The sequence below is a fragment of the Cheilinus undulatus genome, linkage group 24, assembly GCF_018320785.1.
Source record: "Cheilinus undulatus linkage group 24, ASM1832078v1, whole genome shotgun sequence".
Lineage (NCBI taxonomy): Eukaryota > Metazoa > Chordata > Actinopteri > Labriformes > Labridae > Cheilinus > Cheilinus undulatus.
Window position 1 is genome coordinate 7,139,459 of NC_054888.1, and position 14,877 is coordinate 7,154,335.

General features: G+C 41.4%; 2 protein-coding genes across 3 annotated transcripts in view; one reads left to right on the forward strand and one right to left on the reverse strand.

Moving 5' to 3' along the window:
• Nucleotides 1-1,301, forward strand: part of abcc4 (ATP-binding cassette, sub-family C (CFTR/MRP), member 4) — a 49,338-nt gene extending 48,037 nt beyond the window's left edge. Inside the window, exons 30-31 of the mRNA XM_041781559.1 lie at nucleotides 311-445; nucleotides 525-1,301. Of these exons, the coding sequence (XP_041637493.1) occupies nucleotides 311-445; nucleotides 525-614 (225 nt within the window). The 3' untranslated portion in view covers nucleotides 615-1,301. The remainder of the gene's footprint in view (nucleotides 1-310; nucleotides 446-524) is intronic.
• LOC121506059 (ATP-binding cassette sub-family C member 4-like) overlaps nucleotides 1,261-14,877 on the reverse strand; it is a 50,225-nt gene continuing 36,608 nt past the window's right edge. Inside the window, exons 19-32 of one of the 2 annotated variants that reach the window (XR_005991605.1) lie at nucleotides 14,643-14,789; nucleotides 14,489-14,568; nucleotides 14,247-14,397; nucleotides 14,004-14,123; nucleotides 12,176-12,286; nucleotides 11,074-11,174; nucleotides 10,631-10,822; nucleotides 10,396-10,551; nucleotides 7,502-7,591; nucleotides 7,255-7,427; nucleotides 7,071-7,176; nucleotides 6,805-6,939; nucleotides 6,643-6,711; nucleotides 1,261-1,357 (exon numbers count right to left, since the gene is read on the reverse strand). Coding sequence is in view for 1 of the 2 variants with exons in the window: in XM_041781560.1 (XP_041637494.1) it covers nucleotides 6,694-6,711; nucleotides 6,805-6,939; nucleotides 7,071-7,176; nucleotides 7,255-7,427; nucleotides 7,502-7,591; nucleotides 10,396-10,551; nucleotides 10,631-10,822; nucleotides 11,074-11,174; nucleotides 12,176-12,286; nucleotides 14,004-14,123; nucleotides 14,247-14,397; nucleotides 14,489-14,568; nucleotides 14,643-14,789 (1,580 nt within the window). In the remaining variant the exon portion in view is untranslated. Of the gene's footprint in view, nucleotides 1,358-1,436; nucleotides 6,712-6,804; nucleotides 6,940-7,070; nucleotides 7,177-7,254; nucleotides 7,428-7,501; nucleotides 7,592-10,395; nucleotides 10,552-10,630; nucleotides 10,823-11,073; nucleotides 11,175-12,175; nucleotides 12,287-14,003; nucleotides 14,124-14,246; nucleotides 14,398-14,488; nucleotides 14,569-14,642; nucleotides 14,790-14,877 lie in introns of those variants that run through there. The other variant, XM_041781560.1, reaches the window with a different exon arrangement.

Genomic DNA, 14,877 nt, shown 5'->3' on the forward strand with positions numbered 1-14,877 from the left:
GTGAATCCAATCTGATTAGAGTTGCTCACAGCAGAGATGTAAATCTCACACCATTATTCTGGATTACAGACACAGCAGCCTCTGTCAACATGGAGCAGCCCGGATCAGCTGCAGTTCAAACTGTTGACAGTGTGCTCTGTGTGTGTAATCCACAGGAATGGAGGGGAATTTGTAAAATGCTGTTAGCGCCACAAATCAAGTTCAACCTCAACTCTTCTGGACATGAAGTTCTGCATACTCAAGGTTCAAACACAGTTGGGAGAATATAGGTGCACATGAGTAATTTAATCTAAGGTGATGTCTCCTCCAGGTCCTGGATGCGGGGAAAATTCACGCCTATGACGAGCCGTACACCCTGCTTCAGGATCCAGAAGGAATCTTTGCGAAGATGGTCCAACAGACAGGCAAACAGGAAGCCACAGCACTCCTTCAGGCAGCTAAGCAGGTGAGTTTAACACTTCTCCCCATCAGCATTTCAACAGGATACCAGCTAGTAAACACCTGACCGTTTCTTTTCTTCTCAGGCGTTCGACAGCAGAAGCCGTCCCATCATTTCAAACGGACACGCAGCGACATCCGACGGTAGCTTAGTAATCTTCGAGACAGCCCTGTAAGCTCAGGGAGGTGCTGGAAACCTCAGAAAGTGCCTGGGCTCGTAGGCAGCCCCCCCACCCACCCTCCTTCAGCCTCTGGGGTATGCACACCAGGCCCAGAGGGAGAGAAAGGCCTCGGTTATGTGAGCTGGAGAGGATACGGCGGAGCTGCAGAGGTCTCAGTGTGGCCTTACACGACTGAGCCAAACACGAGCACTACGCTGGGAAAGCAGGAAATCACTACTGTAAAAAAAAACTGTTGTCACAAATCACTATTTATTTTCTCTGCTTGTTTTTATCGTATGTTATCTGATTGCTGCTCTGTACACCGATGCCTTGGAGAAATTGCTTTAAATGGCCATATAATCCTTAAACTGTAAGTGCCTTCTATCAGGTCTGCAGCAGATTGTCTCAATCCAAAGTTGCCTTTGTGTAGAAATATGGCGGCGCTGCACAGGAGGAATGAAAACCAAATGACAGCAGCAGCAGACGTTCATATAATCCAAGTTTTGTACATCTATGTGTGAAACTGTGGATTTAACATGGTTTTATTTTTGTAACCTTTCCTTTTATACGTCTCCTCAAGCGGAGGCAACATGAACACTGCTGCTACCACCGTTCTGATTGTTCGACATGTGTTGTATTCACTGTCTGAAAAATATCATACGTTTGTTTTACTGAATGCTGCATAAACACCTCCAACACTGACTCTGGTGTCACACTGGTGCCTGTGAAACCGTCTCCATCTAAAGAGCAAATCCAAACTGTTGAGAAATGAAGCAAACAGACAGACGTTTAAAAATGGAATAATATTTATAAGAAAGGGCAGTACAAAAACAGGAAAACATGTCCGCTTTCAGCTAAAAACAGGAACTTTTCAAGGCTTCAGATTTCACAGTTGGTCTCAAAAGTTTGGACACAGAAAGTCTGACACATTCACTGAAACCTTCAAGTGTCATGGGAGGGTACGGTTGTCAAAGATACCACAGTTTTTAAAGAATACCATCTTTTCAAACAAAGTAGATCCTCTTTAAATTCTTATTAATAAAGAAAAACTACTGATAGTAACTTCTTTAAACACATTTTTGTCTGTTCAGGTAGCTGAGTGGGTTTGAGCACTGACTTTGGTGCAGAAGATTGGGTTTCAAATCCCAGTCAGGGATCCACTTGGATGCCTAACGGTTCTTATTTTCAAAGTATCCTCCTCTTTTTTAAGTCGTATTTATCAAAACAGATACAGGAGATAGATACAGTCAGGGGTCCAACGGGATGCTACGGCAAGGGGAAGCTAGGACGCCACATCAATGTGGGGGTGAGTTCATTACCAACCCCCCCCCGCCATCCCGTTGACCTGGATGAACTCAACAACCTCTACTTGCCAAGGCTAAAAGGACCATAGCACTGACTGATGATCTTTACATATGAAATGATACACAATTGACTTTCTAATGACATAATAAGCTGACATTATTGGCATGGATCCAAAGGAGGAATGGAAACCCGCTCGCACAGTACGAGAAGTTTGAATCTGAGGAGGAGACGTGGAAAGTTTTGGAGGTGCTCATGGAACCTGACCTGGAACCTTGAAACATAAACATACCTGGCTTAACTACGGCGCAAATCCATTCTGGAATGGAGCTCACCCTCTCATCATATTTTAGTCTTTTTTTTTTTAAATCATATTTACCATAAAATGTTATTTCTCATTGAATAAACAAAGAATATTTCTTCCATCTTCTCTTCCATTTTGATTTTATTTAATTCCCCCCACCAACTAAACAACACAGGCTACAGGATCACGTGGAAGTGTTTGTTCTTTTGAGTTTACGAACAGTAAAACCAAATACTATATGTCACAGTGTTATAGTTTAATTCAATGATTTTTCAAGTTGGCATGTTTTTGAGACTAAATGAGGCGTTACTTTGACCTTCATCTGGATACCAGTATTGACAGGATTTTACTGATTTTTAGCATCACACTGTGAGTTTGAGATATAGACTTTTACTAAAGGGCTAGTTTCTGTTGTGTATCTGTAAGCATTACTAATGTGCTTAATTGAAATTCTTTTCAACTTATTTATTTCCATGAAAAATCATTCTTCACAACAAGGCCCTTCAAAGGCCATACATAGAAAAGTCATGCTTTAGTATTCTTATGTCTCTCAGTTTCCAGTGCCTCTGTTCTGACTTCTGTTTACCATCCATTTGTCCTCTATCTGGGCTTGTTGCAGTCTCATCATGAGTCAGTTTTTCCCTCAGATAATCTCTTCAATAGTCTCCATCCATCTCCATCCATTTACAGTTGGAGGATCAGCTTGATGCCACCTCATGTTCCTTTTGTCTTGGTTTTGATGTTCCAGTTATCTCTGAGTCTTCTAAAGAGGTTTCTGCATCTTTTCCCTTATCTAGTGAGGGTGGCATATATGGGTCTCTATAATATTCTTTGAATACTTTTTCTAAAACCTCTGGTTCATATCTGTAATCTTTTTTGTTTGTCCATTATTTTAAAGATAGTTGGCTGTTTTCTTGGTCCTATTTCATGGTATGTGCGTGTTATATATTTACTTCTTGTGGTAACTTGTTTCTGTGTGTTTGTAATATTCTCATATATTCTGGAGTCATTAGTGGATTCATGTTTCCTCTCTAATTTATCTTCTATATTCCTCTGTTCTTCTTTTTATGATTGCTGAAGTGCAAGCTATCAATTTACCTCTCATAACTGTTATTGTGTCCCATAGGATGGCCGGGTTTATTTCTCCATTATCATTTTCTCCGAGATACTTCTGTACTTCTTCTTGTATTTGATAGTTTAATTTTTCATTATTCAATATTCCTATATTAAACCTCCACACCGTATTTTTACTTTTATTTCCTATATATAATGTTAAATGTAAGGAGTTATGATCAGATTCATCTGCTGTCCCAATTCGACATTCTCTTATTTTGTGAGTTTACAAAAAAGTAGTCTATTCTTGAGTACGTTTTGTGGTGTGGAGAGTAGTAAATGAATTGTTTTCATTTCTGTGGAGATATCTCCAGATATCTACTGATCCCATTTCATTCAAAGGGATTTTCATAAACCTTGATAGATAGGCGTCAGTTCTCTTTAGGCTTGTTTTATCCATCCTTGTCGTAATATTAAATTAAAATCCCCTTTTCTATCTGGGGGTGCATATATACTGACCAACTTCACATTTTTCTTTAATCAATACATACCTCCCTTTGTCTTGTATTTCCCTCATTCATTCAAATTTGACAGAATTTGATATTAATATGATAACACCTCTCTTTTTTTTAAACCATAAGAATTGTAATATGCATTTTTGAAACAATTTTTTCCCAAAACTCTGTATGATTTAAATGGGTTTCTTGTAAAAATATGAGCTTTTTCTTTCTCCTGACTTTATCCCTTTTAACTGGAGTACTAAGTCTGTTCATGTTCAGCAACACTATTGTGACATTATTCAATGTTATATTTAATTGAAAGTTTGCAATATTTACTTTGTTTAAATCTTGACATTTTTCTCTAACAGTCTAAAACATGACCAAGTTTACTTCATATTTCACACTTTTAATGAGTGTGCTTAGCCCTGAAAATTCCAAACGGCCACAATACTGGTGAAGAAGGAAGGGTTGAACTAAGGGAGTCTAGTGGTAGCAGTCCCTTTGCCTGATGGTAAAGTCCGCCTCTGGTTTAACCACCTCTTGGGCTGAAAAGTTTGGGAACCCCTGCTCTTAAAGGACAAACAGATTCAGACACCTCCACACAAACGTGCAGGAAGCTGCAGATTTTTGTTAGATCATTGCTGACGTCGCTCTCCTTTCTGCCCTGAAATGTTTATCAGGTTTATTTAGCGTGTCATTAAAATGCACGTTAACATTTAGTGTCTGCTTCAGACAGAGGACAGTGACGGCAAAGTGCCCTGGTCTTTTCTCTAAGTCTGACCTGCAGACTACTGACAGTTTCACATCACTGCACCAAAACTGACACCCAGAAGTAATGTAGAAAATCTACAGTGCTTAACAAATTTATTAGACCACCTGTCATATTTGTCTCAGAGACCATCCAGCATCATGAAGCACTTTAATGCCTCCCCTAACAAAATAATTTGTTCTGTGGACCCCCACCCATGTGAAAAAAAGGTTACAATCATTTAAACTTGATTTTTAGACATTTATGTCTCATATTTAAACATTTTTATTTTAAAACTTATCATTTATTCCATATATCAGCCCTGTGATTGACTGGTGACCAGTCCAGGGTGTACCCCGCCTCTCGCCCAATGACAGCTGTGATAGGCTCCAGCCCACCTGGCGTCCCACAACGGGACAAGAGGTATAGAAAATGGATGCATGGATGGATTGATCGTTTATATTTTTGATACTTGGGTCTGTATACTACCTGACTACCATACTCTACGCTGTAATTTAGTAGGAGCTATGACTTTGCATCTATGCAGCTGATGCTGGATTGCATAACTGCAGATCATCCTCCACCTTCAGACTTGCCTTGTAAAAAAGTTACAGTTTTTTGGGACCATCTGTCCCTAAAAGGTGGTCCTACACAACAATAGGGGTTTGCACTGACGCAACTTTCAGTGTGCAACATGACGGCTCAGCTGGGCAGCAAAACAAGGCGGTTTGCTCTGTAAGAAGTGGGAGAAAATGAGAGAAAAAGACTCCTATCTGCTGTAATTAGGGACATCTGGACTTGACAGAGATCCATACTGGCTGAATCTCAAACTCCTCCTTAGTGGAGGAGGAAGTGGTAGAAACAGGAATGGGACAGCCCATTGTGTTTTTGTTGACAGTCAGCATCTTGCAGAGCTTAATACAAAGACAAAAACAAGCGTGCCTCACCCATAGACCTATTTTCTCAGCGGATGAAGGTTGTTTTATAATTACAGGAAAAATACTTCTTTTTTGCAAAGTCCAGCCCTTTTTGCCCTTTTTTTTCCTTCCATGTTTTTTGTTTACAATTTCACTCTTTTCACTCTCTGTGACGTCCCATGCGTAGCCTTTAAAACCTACCCACCAATTAAGGGTACGGGTGTTTGTGGAAACACAAAAAAAAAAAAAAAAAGTAAAATTTAGCATACCAAACCATACCAATCAACCTGAACAACTTGATGGAAACACAGCTTAAGTAGGGCCTACAGCCCTCAGGGGGACCTGAAGCAATGACGGGGTTGTCAAGGATAAATACATGATGATTCATGCTTGATGTGTCGTACGTATCTGTAAAACCAGATACCCACCTAGACTATTTCCTCCCAATTGATATATTTTATATATCCACCCACTCCATATTGGCCACCTCTCTTACTAAGGCCTTTCTACTATGATTACTCAGTTTGGCCGGGCGACCAGCTCTTGGAAGAGTCCTGGTTGTACCAAACTTCTACTCGAGAATTCTAGAGGCTTCTGTGCCCTTCAGGGCAGCAGAAATGTTTCTGGAGTCATCAACAATCCTGTCTCAGAGCTCTGCAGGCTTGGGTTTTTGTAATGAGGTATATCCACACAATGCATTAAGGATTATTCCTTGGTATTTAAATGCCCAATATGGATCCTTCATAACGCAATGTCTGAATGAGGTAACTGTAAGCTCTCCTTATTTAAAGCACTTCTTCCTACTCATAATATTGTTTAGATTTAGTATCTATTAGCAGCTTTGTATTTATAAGGCCTGGTACCTCTAATTCTGCTCAGTCTTCAGGGAATCTCTGAAAAAAGAACTGCATTTAAGAGTTTTGTGTGAGTAGGAGCCATCTTCCTTGGTGTGGTACTGATAAAAACTGTGGTATCGTGACAACGCTTCAAGAGGTTCATTACAACACTGGCTTCATCACATTCTATCTTAGACATTACAAACATTCGCTGCGTCTCTAAAGCTCTGAAAATACATGGTTCAGTGTGTTTCTAGAAGCTTCCTACACTGTGAGGTTGATTTGTAAATGAACGTTACAGGCTTATTTCCTTTAAAATATGACTGGTTTGTTGTGGTCTCTCTCTCCCTCACGAGTGTGCGGTACGCTCAGATGCTACTTACACCTGGCAGAAAAGCAGCGCTTTCACAGTCCTGTCCTGGGGCGTCAGACTGTCAAGACTGCTGTAATGCCTTTAAAAAAGAGGTGAAAAATCCTCCTTTCAGTCTAAGAAAACTATTAGAATGATTAAAAAATGAAGCATTCTTAGAGCTTTTGCACCTCACCTTTCTGGCCGACTCCAGCAGGGCTGCTGCTTCAGCTTGGCCCGTCTGCTGCACCAGGTTGTAGAGTGCACCTTCTTTGTTTTGTAGCAGGGTGAAGGGGCTGTCCAACTCCTGGATGGCCCCACTATCCAACACCTTAAGGAAGACAAACATTGCCAAATCAGGGCAAGAACAAAACCACATATTGCTGCTTAATTCACCAGTCCTGAGTGAGAAGATGACTCGCATTTAAGAGACTAAAGCTACACTGAGAGGGAGAGGCTCACCAGTATCCTGTCGCTGTCGATGATGGTGTTTAGTCTGTGAGCGATCGTCAGCACGGTACATTCTCTGAACTTTTCCCGGATCGTTTTCTGGATCAGTTCATCCGTCCTGCACAGAAACAGATATGAAAACAGGACTAACAAACCAACTAGTCCTACTTTGTCCACATGTTTGTGTCTGCAGTACCTGGGGTCCACATTGGCCGTGGCCTCATCGATGACGAGGATGCGGTTCTTCCTCAGGATGGCTCTGGCCAGACACACCAGCTGTCTCTGGCCCACGCTGAAGTTGGAGCCTGACTCGGCCAGAACTGTCTCCAGTTTCCTGGGCAGCTCCTCCACCACGGACTTCAGCTGCACCTAGAGAGAGGGAGGAGGCGGGGTCAGGGAAACCTGTATGTTTGACGTGAAAACTACTAAGAGTGGATGCTAACCTCCTCCAGGGCTCTCCACAGGTCTTCATCCATGTGCTCATTGAAAGGGTCCAGGTTTTTCCTTACGGTGTCCGTAAACAGCACGGGGTCCTAATGGAATAGAGGTCACATGGTCAGACTTTAATACATCTGAATCTATGTCAGATATATACATGTTCCTGTAAGCTGGAAGCTTGGGCATGTTTGTCTAACAACATCCTGTTACGCTCATATAAAGACATGAGACCGCAGACACAAACACAGAGAGCATATGCATACACATGAGGACAAAATTATTAGCCCCCCATGAAAATATCCTTGAAATTATTTTACTTTGCACACAAATGGAAATATTCCACAAAACCCAAAACCTACCCGGGTCAAAATTATTAGCCCCCTTGGCTCTAATAGTCAATAGTGTCTCCTTTTTGCTGGATAACAGCCTGCAGTTGTTTGCTGTAGTTTTCATCAAGTCTCTGACTCGTCTCCTGAAGAATCTCCAGCTCCTCCAGATTAGAAGGTCTTCTGACATGGACCTTGGTCTTAAGTTCAACCCACAGATTTTAAATGGGATTTAAGTCAGGCCACTCAATAACGCTCACTTTGGTCTTCTAAAGGTAGTTCTTCACCAGGAGTCACGTATGTTTTGGGTCGTTGTCTTTTAGAAAAAAAAAAAAAAAAACGACGACCCAGACCCAGTCTTGCTGCTGACTGCTTCAGGTTTTCTTTCTAAATCTCCACATCTCCTTCTTTCTTCATGGTTCCTTCCACCTTGACAAGGTTTCCAGTTCCAGATGCACTGAAGAATCCCCACAGCATAATCCTCCCACCTCCATGTTTCACTGTGGGGACGGTGTTCTTTCGACGACATGCCTCTCCCTTCTTTCTCCAAACATCACCAATGAGAGCTCTAGTTTAGTCTCATCTGACAAAAAGACTCGCTTCCAGTATTCATTATCCTTCTCCAGGTTGTCCTAAACACAACTCAGTCTGACTTGAAGGGCTCTTCTGCAGAAGTGGACTTTTTCTTGGTCCACTCCTGTGCAGGGATCTAGAAATGGTCTTCTTTGGCTTGTCTAAGTCCTTCTCTAGAGTCTTGGCAGTTGTTCTGAGGTCTTTAGACACATCTCTCACTAGTTTTCTTTCCAGGGTCTTTGAAATCTTTGTCTTCCTCCCTCTGTCAGGCTTGGTCTGGACTGTGTGGCTCTCATTAAATTTCTTGATTTTACTTCTCACTCCAGTTCTCGACACTTGGAAACACTGTGACAACTTTTCTAGATCCTTCTGCTTTGTGAGCATCAACAATTCTGTTTCACAAGTCTAAACTGATTTCTTTGGTTTTGGCATGGTGCCTTCTTAAGTGACAGCCTAAACTCTATCTGAGGCTTTTATACTGTGTAAACTGGGAAATATCTGTTGCTTTTATCTTGATTTTATAAGCTTTGAGCATTGCAAAGTTAAGGAACATCATTGACCAACAGTGATTTTTGCTATGGCCCGACTGAAAGGTCAGTTCTAAAGGGGGCTGATAATTTTGACTCCGGTAGTTTTTTTAGTTTTAGCGAAATAACTTTTGTTTCTGTGTGCAAAGTAAAATACTGTTACCATCCATCCTAAAAACTCTCCACTCTGTTAAAAAGCACTTGGGAAATACTTGAGAAAAACTTAAAAATTTCACCGGGGGGCTCATAATTTTGTCCTCAACTGTGCTGGGGATAGATGACTGCAGAGGCTGGCGTTTGACCTTGAACCCCTAAAATTGAATAAGTTCAACCTCGAGTCAGGGCGGACAATTACGCAAAAAAAGAAAAAAAAAAAGAAAAATCTTGGAATCTACCGATACAACCCAGGGCAATCAAAAATCCTTGGGTCCTGACGCGGATGCATAAACAAACTCAAAGTCGTTTAATTCAAACAGAACAACAATAAAAGAAACAAAGACAACGGTTGATCTGGAGATGAGAGATTCCCGTATGAGGGAGGTAGAAAACCATTTGAAGTGGTCTGAACAAGATTAAATAAAGCACGAGTTAAACAGACTTGTTTTATAACATTCCTGAGCTTACCAAAGCAGGACTTCATAACCCTCCTAATCTGCTCATCAGATGTCGGCTAACCCTTGAATATTCCTCCTGACTTTTTGGCTCTACTTTTGATAAAATGTCACAAAGATCCTGTAAATCCAGTTGGTATTTTGGATTATGGTAGCGAGAGTTTTAGGAGAACAGGAGGGGGCCGAGGACCGAGCCTTGTGGTACGTCTCAGGTGATGTTGGCTGTGGATGAAGAAGATCTGTTTATGATAAAAGTCCTATCAGATAAATACGATTAGTCCTCAGCCAGAGATAGTGAGATAATTAATTCAAAGACCATCCTGGCGTCCAGAGGCTGCACTTTGATCTAAAAGGATTAAAGGAGAACATCACCTGCGTCTGCTCTCGTGTGTCGATTTAACAAGGGCTTCTTCTTTATGTGCAAAGCTCTACAACCTGACTTGAATTACTAAATCATAATTAGGGCTTAGATAAGGATGTATTGGGGTAAAAGCTATTTTTCAGGCTTAGATGAAAAGGGACTTTGAAGGTCTTCACATGGAGCAGATGGAACAACACTATTTAGGCGTCTTGAGAGAAGGAAACCCAATCCCAAACATATGTTTACTCCTATAACTCACAAGTAGAGTTAAAGGGATAGTTCAGGTATTGTGAAGGGAAGCTTAAAGAAGTGACCAGCCAGGGTACAAGCATTTAATTTTGTTAATATAAAAGGAACCTGAGCAACAAAACAAAGTCCGAGTAACTTAAGAGAGCTGGAAGTTTCCATGCTTGTTTTTAAGAAACCTCAAAAGGGGCTAATTCCTTAGAATTAAAACTACAAAATCACATGTCTCATTAGAAAAGTTGGCTTCATCTTTACCTGTGGGATGATTGACATCTTCTGGCGCAGGTCGTGAAGCCCAATCTCTGAGGTTAGAACACCATCAATGAAGATCTTCCCCTGAGGCTCCGCCAGGCGGAACAGAGCCGACACCAGGGAGCTTTTCCCAGCACCCGTCCGACCCACAATCCCCACCTGACATGGAGGGAAAAGAAAGACGGTGACTGATCGAATCAACCCTGTTGAGAGAGCAAAGTTCAGTCGGACGTCTCACCTTCTCAGTGGGTTGGAAGGTAGCGCTGATGTCTTTGAGGACTGTCTGCCCGTCCCCGCCGTAGGAGAAGTTAACGTGTTCGAAGGCGATGAGACCACTGCTGGGCCAATTGGGGGGAGGTCGCTTTTCAGTTTCCCAGGGTGCTTCGCTCTCAAGCTCTGTGTACTCGACCACTCGTTCCACAGACGTCATCTGAAAGACGAGACGTTCCAAATAATTACACTTAATATAGTCACATCTTTAGCATTTCTCAATGATTGTAGTGATTGTAGTATAGACACCTGTGTTTCATTAGTATTCCTGGCTATCATTACACCCTGTTATTTCATTTTTTTGCCAAAAAGCCAAATTATATCAACTATATTCATAAAATTCATAACAGGGTAAAACATCCAAGGGGGTGAAAACTTTCATAGACACTGTATGCAACAATAACTTCTCACCATGTTCTCCACCTCAGCACTCTGCCTCATCATCCACTGGAAGTTTCCCACTAGGGTCACAGCGTAGCTCAGCACCAGGCCTACCTCTCCTGCATCCAGGCCTAAGGAACAACCAGAATGCTTTACTTTTAAAGTAAATCTCCTCCTCTCATTTTTCTACTTTAAATATACTGAAAACAAATGTATTTGGATGCTGAAAGTAGCACAACAAAAATGTTTTTCAAAGCTTTATTTGACCTGATCATCAAAATCAGCATCGTCTCCAACACTTCCTTGCTTCGACTTTAAATATTTAAAGAAGGGGAAGGGCTTCCTTTTAATGCTACCTTTATTTAATAACCTTTAAAGTTTTTTAAGGGGGAACTGGTTCATTTTGATCACATTCAATAAGTATAACTGGAGGCCTAAGTTGTGACATACAGCACAGTGTCATCAGCGTAAAGAGTTAACTTTTACATGTATATGTCATGCTGAAGCAAAGATTAGATGATGATAAAGATGATAAAGAGATTTTCCTGGGATTCAGACAGCTTGATCTTTTGAAATAATTAGGAGTTAATATATACAGAGCCTCTTAAGTAGACAAAGTTAATCGGGACTTTTTAAGGGATATTTCAAGATTTTTTTAAGTTGGGTCGTATGAGGTACTTACACTGCGGAAGGAGACAAAATGGCGAAAGCCTTCTCGTAAATTATTGCAAGAAACAGAAGGGGTTTTTTTGGGAGAAATTAAGTGCTTTGTACATTTTGGACACAGCGTACAGAAGAGCCAACATATTTTATCGCCCATTCTTATGTAAAAGTCGTTCAACTATGTGGATAAAACGCTCCCATCTACAGCCACTATGCCGTGGATCTCTCTGAGCTTGTAAAAACCTCAGTAGCAACTTTCACAGCAATCACTGGAGGCTAACACCACTACTATAACCAAGTACCTCATACGACCCAGCTTCAAAAATCCTGAAATATTCCTTTAACTTGCAATCAACAAGACTGAACAAGGAAAATGCGTTTCATTTTAAAGTTGTGGGACTGCAGTAATCCTTAGTAATGACCACATAAAGCATGTTTTAGCAATAGACAGTTTTCTTTGTTCACTCACCATCTCTAAGAATGATGCATCCAAATGATGCAAAGGTGATGAAGACGGAGCAGATGCTGTCAAGGCGAAGAGCGAACCAGCGGGACGTCATCAGGAACAAAAACCATGCCTCTGACGAAAGAAAAATAAATATCTTGTTTAAGTCATCCATATCCACAAAGAGATGATGGAGCAAACCTGCAGAAACTGAGAGCTTAGAATAAATCTGGGGCAGCTGGCTGGCATAAATCGGTTGGTAGGGCTCCTGTTTCTTATACAATACAGATTAAAAGTGTTCTTTAAATTAATGGCAACTGATAGTTTTGAATTTTGGTGGAACCTAGAGTAGCAATCAAACCTAACAGTTAAAAGAATAACATACAGTACCTTTAAAAAAGAAACCCTTTCTTTAACGATCTATTCTGGGCTTGTTGTGCCTTCATTTGATAGAGAAGGACAGTGGATAGAGTCGGAAACAGGGACAAGAGAGCAAGGAGAGAATACAGGAAAGGGCCATAGGCCGGGGTTCAAACCCGGGTTGCCCGTCTACATGGGGCATGCCTTAAACCACTTGGCTACCTGCACCCCTAAGACAGATACCTTACAGCCAAATTACTCTAGCATTCTCTTCCATTTACTTCTGAAGAATAGTGCTAATTTCAGGCACAGGCTGCACGCATACGAGGCCCATATGTTACACACATAAGTCACAGCCACGCCTTTCTTCATAAATTCATGTTACAGCTGAACTGAGCCAGGAAAAATTCAGAATCAAAGCAATTTGTACAAACGATGCGAGCTTCCCCACAAAAATGCTAAACTGGGCTTTAACTTCTAATAATACAATGCAGAACTGTGCCCTTACTGTATTTATTTTGCCTCTGAAATATTCTACAAATGATGAAACACAGAGCTTCGCCAACGGTTGAAGTTTACATATCTATTCTAAAATAAGGTAAACATGCCTCTGTATATATGGTTTTCCTGTCTAAGTCGGCCGAGAGATGCTCACAACTCGCGGAAAAAAATAGGTCTGAAAGCCCTTCAAGTCCGTAGTAGAGTCACCTTTGGCTGCAATCACAGCACTGAGTCTGTGTGGATAGGTCTCAATTAGACTTGCACATCTGGACACTGAGATTTTACTCCATTCCTCTTTGCAAAACTGCTCAAGCTCCGTCAGGTTGCAGGGGAGCAGGCGTTAACAGACCTTTTCAAGCCCAGTCACAAATTCTCAATTGGATTGAGGTCTAGGCTTGCTGAATAAGATTGCCCTCCAGGATTTCCTACATTTTGCAGCATACATTTTACCCTCTACCTTAACAAGCTTTCCAGCTTTGGCTGCTGAAACATCCCCACAGCATGATGCTGCCACCACAATGCTTCACAGTGGGGATGGCTTTCTGATGACAAAAAAAAACCCCACCATTTTGGTCTCATCGTACCAAAGAACTTTTTTCCACTTAACCATGGAGTCTCCCACATGCCTCTCGGGGAACTCCAGTCCAGATTGTATGATTACTCTTCAACAGTGGCTTTCTCTTTGCCAAGTAAAGGAAATAAGATTATTCTGAAACTAGAAATGTCTGTGTTGTACTCCATAGTGTATGCTAAGGGTTGTGCATAGCCCTGAACCTTTGCAAAAGCCATGAACATAGCCTGACACGCACCTCCTAAAACTGTATTAGCCCGTTAATGGCGATTTCCATTTTGCGTTAGCATGAAGCTAACAAAGACAGCAGACACTGAACCGTTCTTGAAGACTAAAGCACCAGCTGCCACTGATAATAATGCCGTAAGCTTTGAAAGTCAAATGAAAAGAAGGTTAAGAGTGAGTACAATGAAGAAGAACCTGAGTGCAGGTCCTGATGTCTGTCAAAAGCTTTCTTCAGTCTGTCCTCAGCTTTGAGGGCTCGGATCGTCCACAGACCCTGGAGAGACGAGGACAGGTGGGAGTACACTGGACTCCGAGCTGCAGTCAAGAGGAAAGTAATTTACTTTCAGGTGTTTTTTCAATAGAAATAGTCCTTATTAATCAAGTAAATAGCTCCTAAAAAAGTTTTTAAATTCATGTGTTGAAGGCATGAAAACACACTTGTAGACTCGAGCCGTTTGACATCTCGTGATGTGCTGAGGTAGTAACGTCTCAGGTAGAGGAAGAAAAGAAGCAGAGGGAAGACTGGGATGAGGATGAGAGGGATGACTGAAGCAGCCACTGCAACCACACCGATATTCTGCAAAATTAACTAAAAGAAAAAAAAAAACACAAAAATGTTGAAGAGCAAATACAAATTGTGAATTTTCAGAACTTCTAATGTAACAGTAATATTGTCTCACTTGATAGAAGTCGACAAAAGTGATCGGTAACGTTGAGTCCATCTGGCTGATGTCCTTAGAAAATCTGTTGAGAATTCTTCCTGCAAAGAAATAAAAACACATTCTGTAAATATAAACCAAGCTCCTCACAGCCTCAGCTGACAGGTAAACTCACCTATAGGGTTGATGTCAAAGAAGCGAACAGGTGTGCGGATGATGGCGTTGAACATGCTGTTGTGCAGCGTCTGAGCTGATTGAACCAACACGTGGAAGACCAGCAGACTGCGGCTGAAGCCAAAGACCATAGCAGCTACAGTCAGACCTAACAGGGGAACAAACAACACCTTGTGCACATAATTTCAGATGACAACACGTTTTTAGACACAAACTGTGATGTGTTTGTTCCTTAC